This window comes from Sphaerodactylus townsendi, linkage group LG15 (assembly GCF_021028975.2).
Source record: "Sphaerodactylus townsendi isolate TG3544 linkage group LG15, MPM_Stown_v2.3, whole genome shotgun sequence".
NCBI lineage: Eukaryota > Metazoa > Chordata > Lepidosauria > Squamata > Sphaerodactylidae > Sphaerodactylus > Sphaerodactylus townsendi.
Window position 1 is genome coordinate 11,965,939 of NC_059439.1, and position 27,158 is coordinate 11,993,096.

At 46.8% G+C, this 27,158-nt stretch overlaps 1 protein-coding gene across 6 annotated transcripts in view; it reads right to left on the reverse strand.

The window, feature by feature from the left end:
- The window catches only part of MLLT6 (MLLT6, PHD finger containing), a 111,100-nt gene extending 86,425 nt beyond the window's left edge, over nt 1-24,675 (reverse strand). For 2 of the 6 annotated variants that reach the window (XM_048517365.1, XM_048517367.1), the window contains exons 1-3: nt 24,439-24,675; nt 12,995-13,074; nt 606-660 (exon numbers count right to left, since the gene is read on the reverse strand). In XM_048517365.1, the coding sequence (XP_048373322.1) occupies nt 606-660; nt 12,995-13,074; nt 24,439-24,547 (244 nt within the window). In that variant the 5' untranslated portion in view covers nt 24,548-24,675. The remainder of the gene's footprint in view (nt 1-605; nt 661-12,994; nt 13,075-24,438) is intronic. The other 4 variants (XM_048517364.1, XM_048517362.1, XM_048517368.1 and 1 more) reach the window with 2 other exon arrangements.
- Between the last annotated feature and the right edge of the window lie 2,483 nt (nt 24,676-27,158).

A 27,158-nucleotide genomic window follows, 5' to 3' on the forward strand; every position in this document is an offset into this window, starting at 1 on the left:
TGACCCGAAAAGTTGGTTTGGATAAGCTGAACGCATTGTTTTGAGATGTCTGCACATGCTGACGTCACTACCCGTTGCAAATTGCTTGGGCAGAAAAACGAAAGTAAAAATCGGTTTCGGTTCACACTGCCGACAACCCTGTGCTCAGCGGCACTTTGCCAAGCTGCAAAACCGTGGAGCTCGAGCAAAAAAGAGCAAAAAAGAGCAATGTTGGCACGTCTTGTTGTGCACACGTCTCAATTTCCGAGCACTTTCTGACGGGGACACCCTCCCTAAACAAAATGGCGGTTCCTGTTTCCTGATTGGCCGGAAGCTGCGCGTCAGAGCGAATCAGCCGTGCATAAACAGCCGAGGTTCCCCACCCCCCCGCGGCACCCGCGGGGGTTTTGAAAATGTTGCTCTTTGCAGAGGACCTAATTTGCCGCGCGACAAGGAGGTGGGAGAGCGGCAAATTAAGGGCAGCTGCGCAGTGGGCGCTGGTGACGTGGGGAACGTCCATCCTCCTCGTGTCTTTTAAAGAGGTGACCCCGCGGCTTATGGTGAGTGGCCCTTAGTTGCATTCCACTTCCGCCCCATGCCCCCGCTGCCCACTAGGAAAAACTCACCTCCATTGTCAGTCCGCTTCAGCGCTCCATCTTTATGGGGACACAGCTCACACCTCTGGAAAGCCAACAGAGGAAAAAACAAAGCAAAACCAAGGTTAGGGTTTCTAAGTACACCGCTCATTCTCCTTCTACAGTTCCCACCACAAGGTTTCAGATTTATCTTTCACTCTTTTGTCTCTTTTGCATCCACTACTCTGTTGGCCAAGGCAAGTTGCTTCCCTTTTTACCATACTGCAAAGAATACAGCCTCTTCAGTTTCTTGCTTTTTTTTTTCGACTACTGCGACCACCTGTGGTTTTCTACTGTTGTACCATGAATCCTTCCTGTCTATCCACCCTGCTGTGATGGCCCTCTCTTAGTCCTGAAATGGGCTTCCTATCTTCTGCCAGATCCAGTTCCAGCCTCTTGGGCTGGTTCTCAAGGATGAAACCCGCATGCGCATCGATCCTTGCAGAAGCAGAGTTGCTAACTTTGCCTCCTCGCCATCTGCTTGCAGCGAGCAAAAGCGACGGTCCCTGCGCTGCCATTTCTGCATCAGCACGACACGGCATAAGGCATTACTTCTGGCATGATCTTGAAAGCAAACAAAATAAAAGCAGGACGACTGTCTGTTGTACATTCTATGGCTCTGCATGATGGTAGAAAGTGCTGCCAAATTGCAGCCAGCCTGGTGTAGTGGTTAACAGCAGGTGGATTCTAATCTGGAGAACCGGGTTTGAGTCCCCACTCCTCGAATCTAAGTGGCAGAGGCTTATCTGGTGAACCAGATGTGTTTCCGCACTCCTACATTCCTGCTGGGTGACCTTAGCCTAGTCACAGTTCTTTGGAACTCTCTCAGCCCCGCCTACCTCGCAAGATGTCTGTTGTGGGGAGAGGAAGGGAAAGGAGTGTATAAGTCACCTTGAGTCTCCTTATGGGAGAGAAAGGTGGGGTAAAAATCCAAACTCTTTCCTCTTCTTCAACATGGCGACCATTGAGAGTTTTCAAGGCAAGAGATGAGCAGAGGTTGCTTACCATTGCCTGTTTTTCCAGAATAACAGTGAAGTTTCTTGGAAGTTCAAACCAGGACACTCACTCCCTTCAAAGGCCTTCTCAAGTTGGTACTTGAAAGGAAGACCCCCAAGGAAGACCCTGCAGAGGAAGACAACAGCAAACCACCTCTGCTTCTCGCTTGCCTTGAAAGCCCCGCGCTGGGGTCTCTGTAAGTCGGCTGCAACTTGACAGAACTTTACACACACACAAAGCCCATCAAACCACGCTCTGGAAATTTTATTTTATTGACCACATTAAACCAAACTACGGTTCTACGTTAAGTGTGAATGCAGACCTCGCAGTTCAACCCAGCACTGCCCTCCCCAGCGTCCAAGAGAAGGTGCTGGAGCCAGCATTTCAGGAGGCAAACTATGACTTCAATGATCATCTGCAAAGCCGGTTTCACAAACAAGCCACGTTCTGAATAAAACAGTGTTTTGCATTACGTCTGAATTCACTGCAGACACAAGGCAACCCCATTTTAATTATGGTTAATTTGGGACTCCAGGATTTGCCTCACAGGTTAGCAATTCTGCTTCACCTTGATTGGGGCTGGTTTCATTGGCTCTGCTGTGAGCAGGCATTTCTGGAGCCGGAGTGTGTGTAAGGACATTGCTAGGCAACCAGCAGGGACATTTGCATACACACATCACGTGAAACCTCAGGTAAGAGTGGTTAATTAAACAATTTCAAACCGTATCTTCACTTGTGGCTAGCTCCAGGTTGCACAATCTGATCTGTACAGCTGATGCAGGCCCTGGGGACTGCTGGAGCCGGCCTGCAGGGAGGTCTGGGGCGCAGGGCTTGGTGGCATGCGGCCCAGGAGCCTGCCTGCTGCTGCGATGCCCATCCGAGCCACCCCTCCCCACGAGTCACACCCATGAGCCCCACCCTCCAAGCACGTGGGGGATGGGGACACCCAAATAAGGTGTTGTCCCTGGGCGCCATTTCCCCCCGATACACCTCTGGTCTTTTGCTGCATTCTATGACCCTGTTTGGCTACTATTTTCACTTGGAGGCCACTTTTAACTATATTCTTTTTAATACTGTATAATGAAAGGCCCTTTAGCCTGGATAGGGGCTGTGGCTCAGCAGCAGAACATTCGCTTGGCACGCAAAAGGTTTCAAGTTCAATCCCCCAGCATCTCCAGTTAAAACAGTCCGGCAGATGGTGATGGGAAGAACCTCGGGCTGAGACCATAAAGAACTGTGCAGACAATACTGATTTTGATAAACCAGTGGTCTGGTTCACTACCCCCTTCACAAGTTATAGGGCAGTGGTGGCGAACCTTTGGCACTCCAGATGTTATGGACTACAATTCCCATCAGCCCCTCCCAGCATGGCCAATTGGTTCGCAACCACGGTTATAGGGAATGCCTGCACATCTTGCCTGTAGAAGCATGAGGTTCTAAGAAAGAGCCAATTGGTGTTCACTTTCCAAAAGACCAGTTCCTGGATAGATGTGAAGTTTAAATCACATGCTGTTGGTCTGCACATGAGTTGAATGTAAAACGATGATTACTCGATGCACATATCAACAACAATCAACAGACTGCATATCATGATCCCCAACCTTTTTGAGCCTATGGGCACATTTGGAATTCTGCCATGGCATGCCGCAGTAGGCGGAGCCAGCCACAAAATGATTGCCACAGCTTAACTTCAGTCACACATTGCAGGTCCTTGCACTGTAGTGACAGCTGCTGCTGAAGCAACATAAAAAAAATCAGCATAGTCGATCAAAACCTCAAAACTCAATCAGAACCCTTGCAGGGCTAAAACCCTACCTGGCCCCATCTACCTCCTAAAAATACTTGGCGGGTACCAGAAAAGATGTTGACGGGTCCTGGGGCGCTCACAGGTCCCATGTAGTGGATTCCTGCTGTACATTCATTCACTGCCAACTTTGTGAACAGGGATAGTGAAAGGCAGCAACATTTGTGTGTTCATCAACCAAGATTTCATTTATACAGAAAACATCACAATATATACATATATACAGTATGGTGTTTACATATTGCTCCAGTATAAAGGAACACTCGCTCTCTGTGCTTATTTGGAACCCTCCAGATGCTGGAAATATTTCAAGGTCACAACTTCTCCTTTGTGAAATAAGCAGGGGGTAAGTTTGGGGGCTGATGAGCTAGAGCAGGGGTAGGGAACCTGCGGCTCTCCAGATGTTCAGGAACTACAATTCCCATCAGCCCCTACCAGCACGGCCAATTGGCCATGCTGACAGAGGCTGATGGGAATTGTAGTTCCTGAACATCTGGAGAGCCGCAGGTTCCCTACCCCTGAGCTAGAGACTCAGCCTACACAATAGCCCATCACCACAGCTGCTATTCCTTCACAAATTTCTCTTTCCTCCAGCTTGGAAACCGCAAGGAGAGGGGGAGACAGTAAAATCCCAGCGGGCCAGAACTGGTCCCCAAATCTGCAGTTGCTGACCTCTATCTAGTAAATATTTGACAGAAAGTACTCCATTTCTCTAAGCATCAACACTGTAATTCTATGTGAAGTTACTCCAGCTGAACCGATTAAAATTAGCATACCTGGATGGGAAGGGAGTACACAAAATTTCCTCTGAGCTATGCACAGCAGGTGAAGATGCAGAGGGAATAGCTAGTGGGCAGCCTTTTCTTTTGCTTTTAACTGAAGAAGAAGGAGCGTTTGGATTTATATTCCACTTTTCTCAGCCATAAGGAGTCTCAAAGCTGTTTATAAGCTCCTTCCCTTCCTCTCCCCACAACGGACACCTTGTGAGGGGCTGAGAGAGTTCTGAGAGAACATTGTGACTGGCCCAAGGCCGGCAGGCTTCATGTGGAGGAATGGGGAACTGAACCCCATTCTCCAGATTAGAGTCTGCAACTCTTAATCACTACACCATGCTGGTTCTCAATGCCCTCCCCTGTACTCCCCCCCTCAAAAAGTAACACACACACACACACACACACACACACCCCAGTAGAATGAAGCTACTTTGATCTCTGGCTGAAAGGGCCAGTGTATGAAAAAGGATCAGCATTCATTTAAGAGGATCAGCAATCTGGCTTGATACATTTTAAACATATATGTATGCCTACTTATTTACTTTTTAATTAATGTGACAACATACACTGCCCTGCGTGCTTTGAATTCAGTGTGTTTTCTTACATCTGTCAGCATACCTCTGTTTTTAAAAATTCAAGGGAAAGGCACTCCTCAACGGGGTTGGATCCAGTACAAAATTTCTGCAAACTTTATGCCAAATTTCTTGAGCAAGTGGTAGCATATGAAAAAGGCTGGGGTAGCTGCTTGCCCCGGGTTAAACTTATGGTAAGTCCCATTTGTGTTCTTGCCTACGCACAATCTTGGACAGCCAATTTCTGGGTATTATAATCAATACGAATTCTTGGTAAGTCAGCTGGGTAGGACGCTGGTTAAAACTTGGATGCGAGACCACCAAGGAAGCCAAGGCTTCTGATTGCCTCTTGTCGTGAATCCCTTACAGGATTGCTATAAACTAGCCCCAAATAGTTAGTACTTTCCATCACCACAGTGTATAGGGAGGAAAGAGCTAGGCTTTGCACAACACCTTGTGCAAACAGAGGTGTGCAAGGTGCCTTTATGTTTCTCTTTGTGCACTCCTGGATCTAAGCTACTAGGGAGAGCAGGCCTACATACCCAGATCAGCGGTTTCAGGAGCCATTTCCTCTTGTCTGGGCCAGTGCCCAGTGTCGGTTTTATGAGACAGGATGTGCCCAACCTAATCTCATAAGGAAACAGACTGGTTTGGAAGGGGAAATCACTTGCCACTGGCAAGCGGCAGAGAAAGGTACAAAACGGATGGTGTTTGGAGGGGGGCGGCAGATGTTTGGCGAGGGAAGAGGCTGGAGAATGGGAGGGGTGGCAGATGTTTGCGGAGGGGAGAGGCTGCTTCTTGGGAATCAGAGACTGACAAGACCTTGCCGATCCCAGCAAGGATGCACTTGGACCTCTGAGAGATAGAAGAAGAGCTAGAATGAGCAGGCGGTGGGGTAGCCTTCCATCAGGAAATTTGCACTTGAAAAGGCCCCTCTGTCCCCTTCCCCTTCCGATCAAAGCGCCTCTCCCCCCATACTATTAGCAAGACTCTGATCATTAACAGGAAGAGTTAAACAGCTCTGCCAGCCCACCCACCCACCCGCCTTTCATACCCTTGCTCTAACACGACTGTGAAAGCCTTCCCATGATTCCCACCCTTCCCGGGAGCTACCCTCCAGCTAAACCATCTCAAAGGGTTAGACAGGCAATTCCTTTACAAAGCGGAGGGAGCTTTAGCATTTCCTCCGCCTAATGGAGCGCAGAGTCCCCCAAGAGGGCTTTGGGAAAGCACGGAGAATAATAAGCGGGTGGTGGGCTCCAGTTGGCAAAAGATTGTGCTGGAATGAAATGTTGTTAATCTTTATGCTGCTGCAAAGTTCTGGCTTATTAGAGATGAGACTGTGGTTCCTCAGCTAAGGAAGAAGAAGAAGAAGAAGAAGAAGAAGAAGAAGAAGAAGAAGAAGACCTGCATTTTTACCCCCCCCCCTTCTCTCCTGTAAGGAGACTCAAAGACCCCTTCCCGCCCCCCTCCCCAACAAACACCCTGTGAGGTGGGTGAGGCTGAGAGAGCTCCAAAGAACTATGACTAGCCCAAGGTCACCCAGCAGAAATGTAGGAGTGCAGAAACACATCTGGTTCACTAGATAAGTCTCCACAGCTCAAGTGGCAGAGTGAGGAATCAAACCCGGTTCTCCAGATTAGAGTGCACCTGCTCTTAATCACTACACTATGGAGGCTCTTAGGAGGGGCATATCTGGGAAGAAGAAGAAGAGGAGGAGCTTGGGTTTATACCTTGTAAGGAGTCTCAAAGCAGCTTACAAACTCTTCCTCTCCCGATAACAGACAATCTTGAGAGGCAGGTCGGGGGGGGGGGGGGCTAAGAGAGTTCTGAGAGAACTGTGACAGACCCAAGGTCACCCAGCAGGCTTCTTGTAGAGGAGTTGGGAAAACAGACCCAGTTCACCATATGAGAGTCCTCTGCTCAGTGGGGAGTCAACCCCGGTTCTCCACTATATCATTCTGAGCAATTGGGAAGCTGCTAACTCTTGGAGTCTCTGGTTAATAGGAAGGGAACACTCTGTACATGATCAGAGGCACACTTGTCCAAACTGCTACATGGTCTTTCACATGGCTGAATTTTGGAAGGAAAGCAGGTACTGGAGCAGAGCCAGGTTACCAATGGTTCTCGGGGCTTCATTTGAACCAGTTTTTGGAGTTACATATAATGGCAGCAATGAGCGAGTAGGCAAGCCCATTCACTTTCATTTTTGGACTTGCATTCGGATTTCCCTCCAGGGTCAACTTAAAAGGTCAGCCTTTGTTGTCATTAGGTCATTTCCTCCTTCTTACTTCCCCTTTACAGAAAGGGAAGCCAGCTTCCAGTAGGGTCTGGAGATGCCTGAAATTACAACTGATCTCCAGACCATTGGAGGGAGTGACAGAATTGGAGGGTAGACTCCAATGGTTTTCTACCCCACAGAGGTCCCTCCCCTCACCAGACCCCGCCCTCCTCAGGCTCCACCCCTCGCAATCTCCAGGAATTTCCCACCAAAGTTGGCAAGTCTTCACAGTGTATTATTTCAAGTTTAAACAAGATTTGTTCATTTTTTAAAAAAAAATGAATCCCAAACAAATGCTTGAGTGACTTAAAGTTTGCACTTTGCAACAAGAGTTTTTAAAAAGTACACAGCAAGAAAAAGGGAAAAACGGTCTGGGATCATCATCCAGTTGACTGATCTGTGTACACTTAGCTTGGAGAAGAGAAGGTTAAGGGGGACATGATAGCCATGTTTAAATATTTGAAGGGATGTCTTGTTGAAGATGGAACAAGCTTGTTTTCTGCTGCTCCAGAGACTAAGACAAAGAGTAATGGATTCCAGGTACAGGAAAAGAGATCCCACCTAAGCATTAGGAAGAACTTCCTGACACTAATGGTTGTTCAACAGTGGAATACATTGCGTGGTGGAATCTCCTTTTTGGAGACTTTTAAACAGAGGCTGCATGGCCATCTGTCAAGGGTGCTTTGCTTGTGCCTTCCTGCATGGGAGGGAGTTGGCCCTTCTGGTCTCTTCCAACTGTACGATTCTATGGTCACGGCATTTCTACATATGACAGATCTACATGCCGCTCTGGTTGCCGCTGCAAATGCAGAGGCATTTACAGCGGCAACAGAGCATCCACATGCTAGTTTTACCTATACTTTCCTTGTTATCCTTCCATGATGGCCATTACTTCTCCTGACACCACTGATAGGCATCCATCCATCCATCCATCCATCCATCCATCCATCCATCCATCCATCCATCCATCCATCCATCCATCCATCCATCCATCCATCCATCCATCCATCCATCCATCCATCCATCCATCCATCCATCCATCCATCCATCCATCCATCCATCCATCCATCCATCCACCCACCCACCCACCCACCCACCCGGTTGCCCTTCTCCAAGGACTTGGAGTGGCTTACAGAATTTAACTAAAATATCCAATAAAACCAAACCAACACTGGTCACCCTGGCGCCCCTTAAAATCAAGAGATAAAAACAAAGAAACCATCCTCTCTCTAAAATATTAATCAGTCACACTGGAGATGGAAAAAGGGAAGAGGGATTGCAGAAGGGAAAAGGGAGGCTAGTAGAAAAAGAAGGGTTTGGATTTATACTGCACCTTTCTCTCCTGTAAGGAGACTAAAGGTGGCTTACAAGCTCCTTTCTCTTCCTCTCCCCACAACAGACACCTTGTGAGGTTGGTGGGGCTAAGAGAGTCCTGAGAGAACTGTGACTAGCCCAAGATCGCCCAGCAGGAATGTAGGAGTGAGGAAACACATCTGCTTCACCAGATAAGCCTCTGCCACTCAGGTGGAGGAGTGGGGAAAGAAACCTGGTTATCCAGATTAGAATCCACCTGCTCTTAACCACTACACCATGCTGGCTCTTGAAAATTGTTGTTGTCCTCAACCATAAGTCTGGCAGAACCGTTCTTACAGGTCTGGCAGAATTGCACTAGGTCCCTCAGCACCCTGGCCTCACTTGGCAGAGCGTTCCACCAAAGGTTATTTTTTAAAATATATCATTCCGACATACCCCCATAGCATAATAATAGAATATGGATGCATTAATTGCCAATTATTTTCTAAAGTCCCAAAAGGCCCCCAATGTGTGTGTGTGTGTGGGGGGGGACGTTGCTGTGCAGACTGGGGCAGGGCAAATGGTGTGCTGATACAGACAGGACCAGAACAGCATCTTCCCCGTCCCATCCACATCAATATGAATTCACTTTTGCCATTTCCTGCCTCCTCATGGGCTGAGCAAGTTCTGAGGGAACTGTGACTGGCCCAAGGTCACCCAGTAGGCTTCATGTGGAGGAGACAGGGATTGAACCAGCTTCTTCAGTTCTGAGTATGCTGCTGTTAACCAGTACACTCTCTGAAGGTCAAGCTACATGAGAGGGAAGAGCAATGACAGCTGATTTCAACACATACCAATACACAGGTGACTTTCATCACCAGAGACACCATTAAGGCAGTGGTGGGATCCAAAAATTTTAATAACAGGTTCCGCTGATGGTGGGATTCAAACAGTGGTGCCGCCGCACACACGCACCTCCAGTCCCTATTGGGCAGGGAGGTTGCCTTAGTAACCCCTTCTCAGCACTCAGAAAAAATTAGTAACCACTTCTAGAGAAGTGGTGAGAACAGGTTGGATCCCACCTCTGCATTAAGGTCAGCCAGTGGCCTAGTTTTTCTACTGGTGGAAAGTCTTGTCAAGACATAGACGATTTATTGCCTGCCTCTGCATAGTGATCCTGGACTTCTTTGGTCGTCTCCCATCCAAATTCTAACCAGAGTCAACCCTGCTTAGCTTCTGAAATCTGACAGGATCAGGCTCATCCAGCCTAGATGGTTCACAGCAGTTTTTCTAGTGAAGCTCAAACCTGGTTTCCCCTGATGGATGGATGAATCTCTCATCATGTTTAGCTCAACTATCAGGTTTTTCTTTTAAAGCAGAAGCACTTTGAACTTGGTAATACAGCCATAAAATGCCTGGAAATTATTAACTTGCAAATGGGGGAAAAGGAAGAAGAAAAAGGAATGCCGCCCTCCCCTCTCAAATTCAAAGGCATGGAAATTTTGCAAGAAGAACAGAAGACACTAGATGTCAAATTAACAATCCTCCTACCAGAAAGCAAACAAACAAAGTATCAATTGGATTAACCACATTAAAATGCTGCTGGAGATTTTCCTCCTAATGCCAAACATACCAACATTCTCAACAGAATGTAAGGCCTTGTCCGCACAAATCATTTACAATGTATCTTGCCGCCAAATGCTATTTTTTTTCTTTGAATTCCACATGGTTTTTCTTCCATTTGGCTCTGGAAATGCTTTCCCTTAATTTTCCCTGGTTTTCCTGAGCACTTTTACTGCAATATTTTTGACCTGTTTCTGAACGTGCTTCCCTTGAGCATGCAATTATGTTGAAACAGTCTTTATTTCTCCACCCTACCAAACATCTGGCTTTTATCCACACCCCGTGGAGTTGCCCAACTTCCCCTTCAGCCATTTCCTCCTCCTCCTCCTCCTCCTCCTCCTCCCTCCTCCTCCGTGCTCAGAAGGATTTTTTTATTTGTCCACTTTGTCATGTTGAACTACCAATGTAACGTTGAGGCAGAAATGCAAAGAAGCAGGGTGGACAGGGTCAGCTTTGTCAATTTCACATAGAACTTGTAATGTTCAGGCAGAGATACAAAAAAGCAGGGGTGGTTGGATCAGCTTTTTCAATTTCATATGAAGCAAGCGATGTAATGTTAGGGCAGAGAGCGATTTTGAGCTTTCATGTGTGCTGCACATTCAAGTTCTCCTTTGCCTAGTTTCTGAAGTTCCAACGGACAATTTCTCATGTAATTCTCTCTCTGAGAAAAGATTTAAAGCGTGGCAGGGCTTCAGAAATGCTACTTGCTGAAACTGCTCAGAAAGCGGTGTGACCCTGTGTAAATGCCACTTGCTCTGGTGTATTTATGCACAGAGGTCAGCTTATATTGGTGTTGGGGAGCCTGGGCACCAGTCCAACCATGGCACCCTCACTTCTCCAGTGTAGGACCCCATACCAGCTTTAAAGAGGGCGTTTCTGGGAGGGAATCCAACTTTAGTGGGCTTCCTGAGAGTTTTCAGCCTGGGGAAAGTCCCCATTTGCTGGCGCAGACTTACCCAGCAAACACAGTAGAGCAGCCCATTCAGCAGCACGGGACCAGCGTCCATTTCAGCTTACTGTTTGCTTTTTGCAGACGGTGCAACTATTCCTCCTCAGGCTTGCTCTGTTAGTCATCTGACGTACCACATGAGTGTGAGTAAGGTAGTCATTCTCCACGGGGTGGCTGGAGAACTTCAGGAATAACAGAGATCTATTGACCTGCCAAAAATGGCTGCATTGGAAAGTGGACTCTATGCTACTACTGGTAGACCCTGTTGAAGTCCCTCCCCTCCCCAAACCTCACCCTCCTCAGGCCCCACCCCCAAGATCTTCAGGTGTTTCCCAAACCTGGCGCTGACAACATGATTTGTGAGTGTGTTGTGAGGCTACACTCAGCCTCTTCTTCTGAGTTGGGGAAGACAGAGGAGGACAGTGCTGTTAAAAGCATGCCAGATAATGCTGAGAGGCATTCAATCAATCTGGGAGAAAGCCATTCGAATTCTTAAGAGTACCCAATGTCTAGGGACCCACTGAGGGCACCATTTCAAAGGATTTGCTCACCTGAACAAAGACTTCTGAAGGTGTTATCTTTCAAATGATTATACTCTGTCTCAGAAAAAGATGTTAGTATGGTCAGTTGAGGTGCAGCGGTTGAGAAAATTGTATGCTTCCACATTTGGATATAGTCCCAATCAAATAAAAGATTTATCATTTATTTTTAGGCCCTGCCTTTGTCAAAACCATTATTTTGTGCATAATTGAACACCGTGCTTTGATACAAGAGTATTTATAATTCATTTACTTTTTTACTTTTAAACGGATTGGGGGGCGGGAGCAGGGCTAGGTAGGCACTAGGGCCCAAACATAGCATTCTGCAACAAAGAAGGTTCGGCAAGTCGAGTTCTGTGATGGAGGAATATATAACCTTACTACCATCTTTTTCTGAGACAGACTATAACATCATTGGGAACTGCCTGTTAAGGAGTCTTTTCCTTACTCCTTATTGTGGGCTCCATGTTGTAGAATGGCTGGAGGTAGTAAGGAAGGACTTCACACTTCTACCGTTTCACAGAATATGTCAACCAGAAATGTTCAGGAGGAGAATTTTATAAAAGTATCAAAACTGCGGTACAATGGAACTGCTCAGGAAGCTGATACACAAGGGAGTAAGATTGCAGTCTATTGCAGTGCTTATAGTATGTATCAACTTTCTTTTACTGCATTGTTTTCTGCCTTTCTGCATTACAGTATGTCATGCCTTAGACAGAGGTGTTTTTGTTTTGTATTTTTGCATTATTTTCCAGTTCCGTAATCCTAGTCCTAATGCATTATTTACCAGGTGTCTTTGGCTGTCTGATCAACTTCCTTTAACATTATGTAATCCAGAGAGAATGGCAAAATATAAACAAAGTAAATAAATATTGTAGATAAGAGATTGGTAGAGTTGCCAATGGACCTGGGAAGAAGACCCATCTGCTCCTGTGTCCTTATTAGCAACTTCTGTTTGCCAGAAACAGCAGGTAATTCCACGCCCCCACCCCAGCCTGGATATGGCATTATTATCTATTAAAGCTGGCCATTCAAACTGTGGCACAAGAACAAGTTGGCAGCCCTAGAGGTGGGAACAGCGTTTTGGATATGTGCAAAGCTAAACCGCCAAAAAGCAAAAAGATTTGTGTTGCTGGCCTAAACATCTGGGACATCAAACCACACAACTGTTTCTAATAATCACCAGTTGCTATGCAGGCCCAGGGAGTTAATCAAAAATATACATGCTCTGAAATCACATGTGGTCTCAAGGGTGGGGTGGGTGAGGAGCGGGAGGCTGCTACCCCAGGGCCCTTGCTCAATAGCCCTACCTATTTGCATAGGCGTGAAAAAACAATGTTGAATTCTGTAGACCCCAACAGCACACAGGTGACCAAGCAGCCAAGAATATGAAGCTTCCACGCGCAGAGGCATTATATCAGAGAAATAAGAACAGGTTTTATGGTTCGCTTGTGGGTGCTGTCCCAGAAGCCTCTAGGCAGCCTGTGCCAAGACTGCTGGATTGGGTTTGCTCTGCCAGTTCTTACAAACCGGTTTTAGATTATACTCACCACCCTGGCGGCCCTTTCCTGAGATTCACATTTCCGACAGAACCATGGTCCAGTGGGAACCTGGACAATCCCATAGCACGCTGTGGGGAGACCAGCAAAATTCAGAAGGTCAGTTTAGGTGTAAACACACACGTACACATTATTTATTTATTTTATTTATTTATATTTTGGTGTATTAGTGTATATATCCGCTTAATATCTTTTCTTTCGGCTCCAAACCTGGGTTTAAACAATTCTCCATTATTCATGTTCACAGAGGTTCAACTGGGCTATAAAAAATACCCATTTCATAGGTCCATGTCAGTTGGGATCCAAATGTCCAAATTCAGGCAACCAGTCACACAAAATGAAAGTCTGGGTACTCCATAAACTTCCAGCCTACCTCACAGGGATGTTGTGAGCTTATAATGGGGAGGGGAGAATGTTGTTATATTGCCTTGGGTCCCCACTGGGGAGGAAAATGGGGGATCTGTGAACAGTGCACAAATCTCTTTCGATCTTTAGGTTTTGCAAAATTTGAACAGATCGGAGTCCAGGGAGAGCTGCTTACAACCCCCCAAACAACGCACGAATCCTGCATGTCTCCTCCTTGTGCCCAAGTTTTGCTATGAGCAAAAGAATGTGTGTTCAAATTTGCTGATGCTGTGAAACCCAGAGGGAAGCCTGTTGCCCAAAAGAACCAAGGAGACAAACAAATATGAAAATAAAACAAAACTATATAAAAGCTCAGGCAGATGAAACCGCCTCAGTCCCTTTTCAGCAAGAAGGTATAAAATAATTTAGTCTGTTGCTTTATTTTTTAAAAAATTGTTGAGGTTGACAAAATAGTCATGAAGATGGGAAATGGGGGGAAAGGAAAAGAGAGACTCCACGGACGAAGGAAGGAAGGAAGGAAGGAAGGAAGGAAGGAAGGAAGGAAGGAAGGAAGGAAGGAAGGAAGGAAGGAAGGAAGGAAGGAAGGAAGGAAGGAAGGAAGGAAGGAAGGAAGGACCGACCTATCTAGCAGGTTGCCAGGTCCCTCCTGCATGAAGGGGAAAGGATTGCCAGATCTAGGTTGAGAACTCCTGGAGATTTGGGGATGGAGCAGATGCGGAGATGGAGACATGTGGGGTCACATGTCCCCTGGCACACACTAGTGGGTCACGTGGGGGGGCAGAGAATTGCCCCCCTCCCCTCCCCTCGGTCCCGCCCCACCAGGCTGCTCCTTTAATTAGCGGAGCCTCCGCCGGCTGGAGCAGGTGTTGCCCCGGGCACCATTTTAAACCCCCCCTGCCTCTGGGGTGCCCCTGGGGAAGACAGGGACCTCAGTGGGGTACAATGTCATAGAATCCACCCCCCAAGGCATCCATTTCCTCCTGGGGAACTGATTTCTGTAGTCTGGAGATGAGCTGCAATTCTGAGGGATCCACAAACCCCACCTGGAGGTTGGCTTCCTTACTGTCAGCAATATGAGAAATGCGTAATCATTTTTGAAATATCGTTAACATTTTGTCAGGCTCTTCCTCCCCCTACCAAAAAAGTCAAAATAAACTCTACCCTAAAACCTTCATTTTAAACTTTTCTGGTCAATAATGTAATTCTTTGTTGAAGTGTCTATTCCGTTTGGCCTTTCTTTCTATGATGAAAGATGTCCCCAGTTTCTGAACTGAAAGTTAATTGCTCAGAAATTGTCACAGAAATTCCAAGCAGCTGCCCCCAGGGATAAGTTTCCATTTATTTAGTAGTGCTTATTCCCAGGAAAGTATTCTTAGAATGCTGACTTGAGAGGGCTGTTATTACATAGAGAGGGAAAAACACTCTGTGCATGCCTAGTTACACTTTCTTTTACATTACTATTATCCTCCAGGACGTAGCTTTGATGTTCAAGGGCACCCTTTCATATTTCAGACGGGAAGGGGGGAATTCTCAGCAAAGTTTAAACGCCTACTCTATAATTCACAATTTAACAGTCCCACACACAAAAAATGAGCAACTCATTTTGACATCATTTGAAGTGGTTACCTTTTAGTGCCATAATAACAATAGCAAACTTACCAGCACATATCAAAGAGCCATATTTTAATTAAATTGTCTATAGAAAAAGAACCTGTATCTGTGAGGTACACCATGTACACCAGACAAATTCACATTTGCATTATACATAGAAAGAAACACAGAGTAAAACCACCAAGTTAGACAGAGAAACAAGAGCTCGTATCTGGACGGAATCACATTGATGTGATGTCCTAAGGACAGCTGTATATTAGTATTCCGCACTGAAACAAATGAGAGTTACTTCTGAGTAGACCTGCCTAGGATTGCTTCCTCTGTCTGTGGATTAGCCCCCATGGCCTTTCTAAATTGGCACTCAAATTTTAAAATTACACAGCTTTGTCTCTGGTCAGGAAGTGGGCTTTTAACGCTCTGCAGAAGACTTTGGCCTGACGGTGAAACCGATTAACTTTTACAAAATAAACTAAGCAGCTGCCTGTCCTCCTTTTGCATCATTCATCCCGAGAGACAATAGAGCGCTGATATTTTTAGCACTGGGTGTATCTCCTGCCAAACAAGACAAATCAAACGTACTTTCTAAGAGTGCCACCCACTTTCCTACTGAGACCAAGAACGCGACGCACAGAAGTAATTCCCCAGTAACTGCGCCTTTTTGGTTACTAGGAGAGAGAATTAAGGGTCTCATTACACAGATGCACAGACAGAGGCAGAAAAAGGAAATTAGCTGTCCACATCTGGGCAAAAATTTCCTGTCCGATCAATGGAACACCTGGTAGAGATGCCCCAGTTTGTCTAATCAATAAACATCATCTTAATCCAAGATAATGCCCCTTGTAGCAAAAATAAACCCAAGTCTTGTGGGCACCTTCAACAAGGTGAGATGGTAAGAAGTCTTCAAGGGTGCCAAAAGACTCCTGTTTGTTGTTTCAGCTTCATCAGGAGTCAGTGAGTTTATTACGGTGCTGCTTTTTCCCCCCGGCCCACAAAACTGACTAATGTTTTTGGCTGGCAATTTTCCGAGCCGCGTAGAATGCTTCCCAACATGGGCAGTTATAGGAATTAAGCATTAGGAGGAGACAGCTTTGAAATTGCCAGACAGCCTCTAATTAAAATCAGTACAGTAGGAAAGTACAGAAGTAGCCTTCGAGAGTGCTGTGCGGTGTAAAGAGCAAACAGGACAAATGCATCCCTGTTAGATCTGCCACAGCATTGCAAATCGTGGTCTTGCACCAAAGCAGTAAGCTCAGGGCAATGCAAATACAGCATGCAAAGCCCAGGAACAGTTCTTAATTATTATCTTTTCATCCTGCCCCTTTCCCCAAGATCTCACGAGGTTCTCCCTTCCACCATTCTATCTTCACAACAATCCACATGAGGCAAGTTAGTTTGGCAGAACTCAGTTGGCCAAGGTTTTTCAGTGACCAGATGGTCCAGAATAGCCTGACCAGTAACATGATGGAAACAAAGTGTGTGAAAATGAACAGGTTAAGCTTTATATAGCATATAATAACATAGCCTGGTAAATAACACCCCATCAAGGGAATGAGATGGGCTTTTTCTCCAGGCAGTTAGCAACCTAGCTCCACGGCGTTAGCAACCGAAGGCTCCTGCACAAGTCCGAAGGAACACAGTAGAATTTTACTATGAAGCATAAACAAATTCCGACCCTAACAGTGCAATCTTAAACTGAGTTAGACCCTGATTAATCCGCTGAAGTAAAGGCAGTGGTGGAATTCAAATAATAATTTAACAACCGCGTCCAGGGGTGGGATTCAAATAATTTAACAACTGACTGTTTACAAGCACCATTTTAACAACCGGTTCTGCCAAAGTGGTGTAAACTTGCTGAATCCCACTACTGAGTAAAGGTACTTAGAAAGGTGTGACTCTGAAGAGGACAACACCGTTAGTTACTTGGATGGGAATCTTTTCAAAGCTGCTCTGAGGCCCGTTCTGCACGAGCCAATAAACACAGGTTAAGGATGGTAAAAACCCTGTTTTGGGAGGGGGGAATCTTCGCACTGATCCCACGCCTAAAGCAAGTCTGCCCCCTTGTTATTTCCCCCAAACTGGGTTTTTTGAGAATCGCACTATTTGCAAGTCTTTTGAAAAATCCCAGGTTGCAGCCATTTGCGAACGGCCGGGCAGGAGGCACTTTATTTGGCTGCGGTTTCCTTTTTAAAAAATTTTTTCCTGGCTCACATCTGTGCAGCCACGCAGGTGCAAATGGTCATATCGTGGTATTGTGAGAAGTCAGCAGGGCTGTGGGGGTTCATTTGTGCATGCCTGCGTAGCTATGCATTGGTGGGAGGTAAATAAAAAAAAACAGACGTGCCTCCCTGCAAAGGCGTGACAGCAACCCACGTTGTTTCCGTGGGCTCCAATCGCTGCCTGCACGGATTCATGCGAATGTGAAAACAGGAACGAGGGTTACTTTATCCCAACTGCAACCCGTTATGCATTTGGTGTGCAGAACAGCCTCACTTCCATAATGGAACAATAACATTGGTGTTTCTTAAATATACGCATGAATAAATCAGATGCGGTTAGGGAAAAGGCAGAGTGGGGGGAAACCACACCAAGGGAACAAGGATTCCTTGCCAGGACTCTGAAACAGGACAGCGACATCTCTGGAATCCCTGCCACTGGATGACCCTATAATTGATCCCATTTTTTTCCTACTCCATCCTTTTTAAGGGCAGTGTGGTCTTCTCGCCCTACAGCGCTTTGATATTTGTAATTTAAAAAAGGAGAGGTTTCTAAGTTGTTACTTCTGTAAAAAAAGTTGCTGTTGATTTTGTAAATGAATGGTTTCATGACATGCAGAGACTGTTATCCGGCAAAATATTTATTAATTAAGAACAATACATTATAATTGAGTTTTGAGCCATTGGCGCAGTTATTATTACATTCACCACCTAAAGGTTGTCAACCCTACCCAAACAGAAACCAGCAGGTACCCAACTAAGCTTCTGGATTAGACAGTCTCTTTCTGGTCAGTTGGAAATAAGATTGCTTGCTATACAGTCGCGTAGCTACAATGGGATAGAGGGGTGCCATGCCCCGGGCGTGCGCCATTGTGGTCACGTGGGGGCGGAAAGTTGCCACACCCCTCCCCCCTTGCTCTGCCCCGTCTCACCAGCTGGGCCTCGCGGACTGAAGCAGCCTGCTTTTTCAGCCGGATGATCTTTGCAGCCAGCTGAACTAAGGTAGGTGGGCGGGGGGGGGGGGCCCTCTGCGAGGGGGGCCATGGGGGGAGGTGCCATTTTGCCCCCCTAGGCCGCTGCAGCTATGGGTTGGGGAATACCTGAAGATTTGGGGAGCAAAGCCTGGGGAGGGTGTGGCTGGGGAGGAGAAGGACCTCAATGAAGTATAATGCCATAGAGTCCACCCTCCAAAGAGGCCATTTTCTTCAGGGGAACTAATCCTGATCATCGAGTGGAACAGTTCCAGGTGCCTGAAGGTTGGCAACTGCACTGGCAAATGATGGCTAGCATCAAGTGGTAGAGAGGTCAGAAATGTGCTAATGATTTGTGACACGTGAGAGGGGGAGGCCACAGGTGGAACTGATAGCTAGCGTGGTGTAGTGGTTAAGAGGAGGTGGAGTCTAATCTGGAGAACCAGGTTGGATTCTCCACTCCTCCACATGAGTGGTTAACTCTTATCTGGTATACCAGATTTATTTCCCCACTTTTACACTCCTGCTGGGTGAACTTGGGCTAGTTACAGTCCTCTCAGAATTCTCTCTGCTCCACCTACCGCACAAGGTGTCTGTTGTGGGGAGAGGAAGAGAAAGGAGTTTATAAGCTACCTTACAGGAGAGAAATCCAAGCTCTTCTTCCTCTTCAACAGTAACATGATATTTGCTTCTCAAGCACAGTCCCATTGTTGCTCAATGCCGAGAAGAAGAAAAATGTTCTTATTTTTCCAGGATTCCCCTATTTCTATGACTTTGCATTCTGGCTTAATTGTTTCCTGTCCTCTGCCTCCTGTTTTCTCAGCCTGCTTCCTTTCATTCACCTCATTTTGCCAGAGAAAGATGAGAACATGACAGTTAATATTTAACAGAAAGAGAACTGTTGAAATTAAGTTTCAGAAAGTGCAACAGTCTACATTACTCATATCTTCGTGGGTCAAAAATGACACTTGTTAGTAAAAAACAGCTGCATGTATTAATTCTTGGAATATACCTTTTGGCAAAACAGACACTATCGCTGTTCTGACTTTCTCCATAACTTACATCATTATCTGAAATTATGATGTGTTTTTCCCCCTTTTTGCTGTGTATTTAAATAAAAAGTTTCAATGTATGCTGTGGGGATTGTGACATATCGGTGGGGTGGTGAGTTGGTTTTATGGGGAAAGGGAAATTTTTAACAAGTATTTTTTCAGTGACGCACACTTTAAAATAGACCAGACCATCCTACTGAATGCAGCTGATTCCTGTAATCTACAATAGTGCCATGGAGAGCAACACATGCCTCTGAAAATGCCAGCCACAGATATGGACAAAACTTTGGCAGCAAAAACCGCCAGACCACAGCCACACAGCCCACAAGACCCACAATGCCCAATGCATATTAGAGTCTTCTGCCCATTTTCATGGCAGTTGAGGGCAGTGGTGTAGCGCCAACAGGGTGGGGTGGGGAGAGATGCCCTGGGCACACGCCTGTTTGGGGGCATGGCAGGGGCGTAGCATGGCCGGAGTGGGGGCTGGCGGGGGCATGACAGGGCGGAGGACACAGGCATGCCCTGGGCGCAGTTCCCCCTCGCTCTGCCACTTTGATGAAGGCACAGCCATGTTGTGTTTAGAGTGCTGCAAAAGGATGGGGGGAGACCCGCATGCCCACTCTTGCTGGAGGACCTTGGACCTTTCTCCCTTTGTTTGCAAGTGGATTTTGCTATTCCGCACAGCTTCAAAGAGCACTGAAAGCAGTTTGAAAGTGCATTATTCTGCATGTGCGGAATGAGCCACAGTTTGAAAAGCCCATACAAGTAATCTATTCCAACCCATTGCAGGATCAGCTGAAAGAATCCCACGCAAGTGTTCATCCAGCCACTGCTTGGACACAGAATTTAGGTTCCCAAGAAATTCAGCTTTCTTTCTTATTTTTAAAGGAAGCAAGTTTCTAGTTAGAAGCATAGAAACATAGAGTTGGAAAGGGCCACAGAGGCCACATAGCCCAACCCCCTGCTCAATGCAGATCAGTCTACTACAACATCCCTGACAAGTGTTCATCCAGCCGCTGCTTGAAGACCGCCAATGAGGGGGATCACGTCACCTCCCTGAGGAGCTGATTCCACTGCTGAACTACTCTTCCTGTTTAAAAAAATGTTTTCCTAATATCCAGCCTGTACTTTTCTGCCCATAATTAAAACCCATTATTGCGAATCCTGTCCTCTGCTAACAGGAACAGTTCCCTGCTTTCCTCTAAGTGAAAGCCTTTCAAATACTTTGAGAGAGAAATCATGTCCCATATCAAGCTAAAGTGCATCAATACAACTTTTAAAAACACACACACACAACCGATCAAGCTCTGTGCACTGAAGAAAACAATTCTATTAAACCTCAAACATCTGATCACGTAGGGGTTTACATGTGAAGAGGATGGATGTCTCTGAGCATGGGCAGAGTCCCCCCCTCTCCTATAGAGAACAGCCTCGGCCAAGTTTAGAGGAAAGAGCAGGGTCAGAAAGCAGAAGGCATAGAAACCAGAGGGCTGGTCATTCTCGTTTTAGAAAGTGTCTGAAAGGGTTAAGCTAGGCTTGAAATGATATTAAGAAGTCCAGATCCAGGGTTCACCCCAGGTGACTTCTCCTTGCCCTTCTGTTTCCAGCGTTTAAAGGAACTACTCTGATCTACTAAGGAAATCCGCAATAGCTGTTTCCAGCAGCCGGCTCCTTTTCCTTGCCCGAAAGGTGGTCAGTGGATCCCTGTCACCAGCTGACTAAGGCCCTCCCCCTTCCCACCGCCCGCCTCCAAAGTAAAAAAGAAAAAAAAAACGCTACATAGGAGCTAATAATAGAACCCCTGCTAATCCGGAAGGAAGCTGAGGGAGACCGTCAGAGGTCATTGCCGTATGATTCTTTTCAAGCCTTGTCAAATCAAATAACATGCAAAAAGAGCAGGCCCCGAGTTTCTACGCCCTCCACCCTTTCCGCCTCTCTGATGTCAACCCTCCCCCCCATCAGTTTCCGAGGCCGGTACAATTGCAATAATAAACAAAACCACAAAGCATTATGTGCCTACGCAGAGGAAAGGAGGAAAATCTAAGATCCCCAGCAACACACATGCAAAGTTGTTGTTGTTGTTGTTTTTAAATAGCCCATCTTCCTTCTACAGACATGTGTGCAAAGATGGGTCTCATAAAGGCATACATATATGGAAAACTTCTGTATGTCACTATACATCTAGGTAAGTTTCTACCTGTCACATCATATGGACATTCAGACATAGATACAAATCCATGCTGATTCTCTTTTCGACAATTGTCGACACACACATACACCAGAGAGTCTCCACCTCTCTGCAGCCCTTTGCAAACCATTGCTTCTGCAAGTCCCCAAGAAGGTCCCATGCAGAAAGAATAACAATAATAATAATGCTCCAAACTTTTTAGGCTGAAAGGTTTGCAAATGTGGAAGTGGGAGGGTCAGAGGGAGGGAAAACCCCTCCCCTTGCAAATCTGCCCCAATTTCTACTGGCCCAAGAGTTAGAAGGCAAACAGGGGCTCAATTGGGAAAGGACGGAGCTGGATCTAGGGGGTGAGGGAAGCTGCTGCCCCGGGCGCAGGAAGAGAAGGGATGGTGACAGAGGAGGGTCTGGTGCAGCAGCACCCACTGGCCAGACCCACCCAGCTGCTGCCCTGCCCTGCCCAGCACATGAGGTGGGGCGATATAATGCCCCTCCTCAACAGCCCACCACCTGGGAAGCAGCATTTTTCCTGGCATTATTGTCTTTTCCAGTGAGTCTTGTCTTCTCATAATGTGACCAAACCTCAGCTTGGTCATTTTAATGAACTGTCGAAGGCTTTCACGGCTGGAATCACTGGGGTGTTGTGTGGTTTTCTGGGCTGTATGGCCGTGTTCTAGTAGCATTTTCTCATGACATTTCGCCTGAATCTGTGGCTGGCATCGTCAGAGGATCTGCATCAGTGGCTGGCATCTTCAGAGGATCTGTGGCTGGCATCTTCAGAGGATCCTCTGAAGATGCCAGCCACAGATGCAGGCGAAACATCACGAGAAAATGCTACTAGAACACGGCCATGCAGCCCGGAAACCACACAACACCCCATTGGTCATTTTAGTTTCTAGGGAGCTTTCGGGCTCGATTTGATCTGTGTGCACATTACGTGCAGTCAAGTCACTTCCGACTTGTGGCAACCCTACGCATTAATGACCTCCAAAATGTTAAGTTGTCAACAGCCTTGCTTGGGTCTTGCAAATGGAGGGTTGTGGCTTCCTCGATGGAATTAATCCATCTCATGCTGGGTCTTCCTTTTTTCCTGCCGCCTTCTTTTCCTAGCATCTTTTCCAGTGAGAGGGTCTTTTAGAAGTAAACTTGTCTGAAAATCTCACCTGCTAGAGTTTGATCACAGATTTGCTATGGAGTCTGAGTGAGATGGGAGGATAGGGGTAAGATTAGGAGTAGCTCATTCATGCCCCTTAATATCTGCCTCAGACACTCGAGCCACAAACCAGACATTTTCGGCATTCTTGAGTGAGAACGAGGAAAGACTTGGTGGTTCAGGCAGCTCTTTAGAAGATTTTTCTTTCAGCCTTCCACAGAACGAGACACGAACACTTTTGCACGGTGGGACATATTTTCTCCACGCTATTCCTGATTCATCATACTTTCTACCCAATATCTAAACTGCAGGTGTGGAATCGTTTTCCTTTGATCTCTGTGCCAAAACTGGAGTTGTTTGTTTTAATTACCAGCCTAGAGGTGAATCACCTTGTGATTCTTTATCAATATAGTACTTTGAAAACAGTGCCCTTCCTCCCAGGAGTCCAGGGTGGCATCTGTCATTCTAAGGTTTATCCTGTGAGGTAGGCCAGGCTGAGATACATGACTGGCTCAAGATCTCCCAGCAAGCTTCTACAGCAGAGTCGGCATTTGAACTTGGGCCCTTCCAGATCCAAGTCTGGTATTCTTCCACTACACTATTTTAGAAGACAATTAGGAAATTGGAAAAACACTGAGCCAGCATGCCTTTTTATTGACATGAGGAGCAAGAAGAAGAAGAGTTGGATTTATATTTCCCCTTTTCTCCTGTAAATAGACTCAAAGGGGCTTACAAACTCCTTTCCCTCCCCCCTGCACAACAAACACCCTGTGAGGTAGGTGGGGCTGAGAGAGCTCAGAAGAACTGTGACTAGTCACTAGCCCAAGGTCACCCAGCTGGTGTGCGTTGGCGTGCACAAGCTAATCTAGTTCACCAAATAAGCCTCCACAGCTCAGGTGGCAAACCCGGTTCCTCCAGATTAGAGTACACCTGCTCTAGTCTTAACTACTACGTCACTGTTGCTCCTACTGGGGCAGACCAGTGGTCCATCTAGTCCAGCACCCTGTCTCACACAGCAGCCAAACATCTTCTCTGGATGCCAGACAACAGGGCATACAGGCTGAATTTTCTTCATTTGGGTAGTGGGCTCCCTTGGTTGAAGTTGAATCCCTCCCTCCCCCTTCCTGGTGAATTCTCTACCATATTTCCATCTGGCTGGGAAAACAGAGGGCTTGACCTTGCGAGATCCCTTGTTCCAGGAGAGGCCACCCTTCGCTTCCACCTCTCCCTTCCAGTGCTCTGGCCAAGGAATGACTCTCCTCGGCCTCTGAGCCCATTAAACTCTGCCTTCCCAACATCTCACATCCCTGGCTGCGAACTCCCTCGGCCCGGACAACAAAAGGATTTCCAGGAGGAATGCAAAGATAATAGCCGGGATAAGATAATGTAAAAGTGCAGTCGTTCCTTAACGACGCACAGGAGGCCGCCCGCGTCTTCCGCCGTTCAAAAGAGTGGCTGATTGTATACGCACATTATAAACATTGGACATATGCATTCGATCAACTACAGATTAGACTATACGCATTGACTATATGCATGATTCAACTATTGATTAGAATCTAAACATTGATCTACCATCATTTATTGATTAGAATGCAAACACTGATTCTATGCATCTGATCAATCGTTGATTAGAATCTAAACATTGATTAAAAATACATTATCGATTGGAATCTAAATATTGATTATATGCCTGCGACCAATTCTTGATCAGAATCGAAACATCGACCATATGCATCAAAGAAAGATGCGTCTATAAATATGCGGGGGTGTCATTGTTGACTTGTGACCCTCTTCCCAAAAAATCATGCCGACCGGGTCCTGGCCGAGTGCTGGGGGGTCTGTCAGGTGGCAAAAGAGGAGGAGGGTGGGGGGGTTCCTTACCTTGATGCACGGCCACGTTACAGCCATGCCCGTCGCAATACACCAGGGGGTTCTCGGTCCAGCCCCGCTCGTCGGAACAAACGCAGCAACCGCCCACCATCTCCTTCATTCTCCCATAAGTTCCTGCCGTACGGATTCCCCTCCTCCTCCTCCTCCCTCCTCCTCCTCCTCGGGCGTTTGTTGGGGGGGCCGCTGTTGCCAAACACGCATCCACGCCGCCGCCGCCGCCTCCTCCTCCTCTCGGGCCTCCCGCGCCGCCCCCGCCCCTAGGAGGGCCAGCCCAGCCGCCGGCTCGCGCGCTGGGCCCCGGGCGGCGGCGGCGGCGGCGGCGGCATCCTCGCGGCGGGCCTGCGCTCGGCCAGTCCCCGCGCCCCGGCTCGGCTCAAGCGCGCAGCGGGGCTCGGTGGTGCCTCGGCCAAGGCTGCGCCTGCTCCGCTGCGGGAGCGCAGCTGGCTGGGCTGAGCTGGGCTGGGCTGAGCTGGCCGGCCGGAGGGGGCGCTCGCCTGCCTTTCTCCACCCGCGGGCAGCGAGAGGGGGGAAAACCCGCACGGCAAAGATGGCCAGCCAGGGGGTCCCTTTCTCTCCCCCCAAAGGGCGAGGGATCTGGTAGCTGGAGGGGGGGGGGAAGGAAGCAGGGACCCAGAAGAAAAAGGAATCGCTCTTCTCTTTCTCGCTCCCCCCCCCCCATCATCTGTATTATCGCCTCCTTTGACAGCTCAGGGCGCCCCCCTTTGGCCAGAGAAGAGTACCGGATCGCCAGCGGCGGCATCTTCAAAGGCACGGTGGAAGGGGGGGTTGTTGTTGTTGTTGTTTTTAAAAGTGCGCACTGAAATTGGGTTGCGTTTGTAAAAACCTGAAGGATCCAAAATGCACCTCCTGGAAACAGAGGCCGGGGGATCCCCGGGCCGTGCGCCCTGCCTGTATAGACACGATGCTCAGCCTGTTGGGATTCCGCATCGGTCCGGCTGCTCCATAGAAATTTGTGTTGTCGGAAAATTGGATGAGTCAGAAGTCATTTTATTGGGAGGGCTGGAATGATCTGGCTTTTCCAGTTCCAGATGACCTACATCAGGGGTGCCCAACTCTGGCCCTCCAGATGTTCGGGGACTACAAGTCCCATCAACCCCTGCCAGCCGGACTCCCTAGTTCATGAACATCTGGAGGGCCAGATGACGTAGATAAGGTAATGTCCAACAGGGATGTCCAACTTTGGCCCTCCAGATGGTCATGAACCAGGATTCCCAGCAGCCTGGGGGCTGATGGGAATTGTAGTCCATGAACATCTGTTCCATCCTCCTTACATGGAACCCAAAAGCAATTTTCTTACAACAGTTTTCCCCAAAGCTGTATTATTGCACTCATTGTTAATAGCTTTTTATATGAATCACTTCCTCTTTCTATTAATTTATTTGATTTTTTAAAAACCTCTGCTCTCCTCCGCCATAGTGGGCTAAGAGCAACTTCCAACATACAATAACATTTATTTATTATTTATTTAATTACATTTCTACACTGCCCCTCCCCTCCCAGGCTTGCCATAGACAATATATAATAAAACACATCTGATATATATCTCCTATGATGCTTAATTTTTTAATGTTATTTATAGTTCACCTTTCTCAGAGGGACTCAAGGCAAATTACTCATAGTGGATCAGTACAATTGACAACATGGGACATTCAATAGTCAAATCCATTCGGATTTTAGAAGTCTGGAACCACCAGAAAGAATTTAATGTGTCAATTGACACATTAAGCGGCACAGAAATCACATAAATACAGTCCTACTTATGATAACATATACACAATGGTACAGATCACAGTCTCTAATCACTTATCCAGGTTCGTTTGCAAAACTATTTTGTATAGTGCAACACTATTTCTCACACAGCACTCTTGAATTTCGCCCAGTTGGTGCAAGGAGAATAGGAATTTTTCTGACCTCCTTGGGCAAAGCACTTCACGAGGCAGGAGTCAGTATGGAGAAAGCCTGTGTATGGGCCGTCATTGATTTTGCCCATTTGCAGGCTTTCACTGACCAAAGATAAAACCAGGAACTTGGTAGGTATTGTTTGGGCTTGTTTTTATATGCCATGGCTAAAAGTCAAGAATCTCCATCTGCCTTTCATGATAATAAGTTCCTGGGCAGCAGGCTTGTTAGATCTCTAACAGAGTCCAGTGGCAACTTAAAGACTCTGAAAATTGAATCCATCTTCAGTTTTTGTGAGTTACAACTCAGTTCACCAGATGCACCTTAGACTGAGGTTTCATCCTGCCTATCAGTGGATTGACCACACAGAGGTACACTTCAGGCATCTGGGAAAATGAATTGTGACACATTAATTTTTTTAAAAATATTTTTATTTATGTTATTTATAGTTTGCCTTTCTCAGAGGGACTCAAGATGAATTATGCATAGTGAGTCAGTAACAATCAACAAAATGGGACTGTCCACCAGCCTTTCTTATAGCCAGTCAAGGCCACGGCAGATGGTGGCCCTTTCCGTACAACCAAAATAAAATGCTTTGAGGCAGGAAATATAATATGTCCTCTGAAGAATCCCACATAGTTTTTAGTCCAAAACATTTTATTTCCAGCCTCAAAACATTCTGTATGCATCTTCTATTTTAGCAATTCTTTTTGTGAAAACGTTTTCAAAATGTCTTCACTTGCTGTGTGGAGGTCTTTAAAATGTTTCCAACATTTTGGTCCCCAGACTCC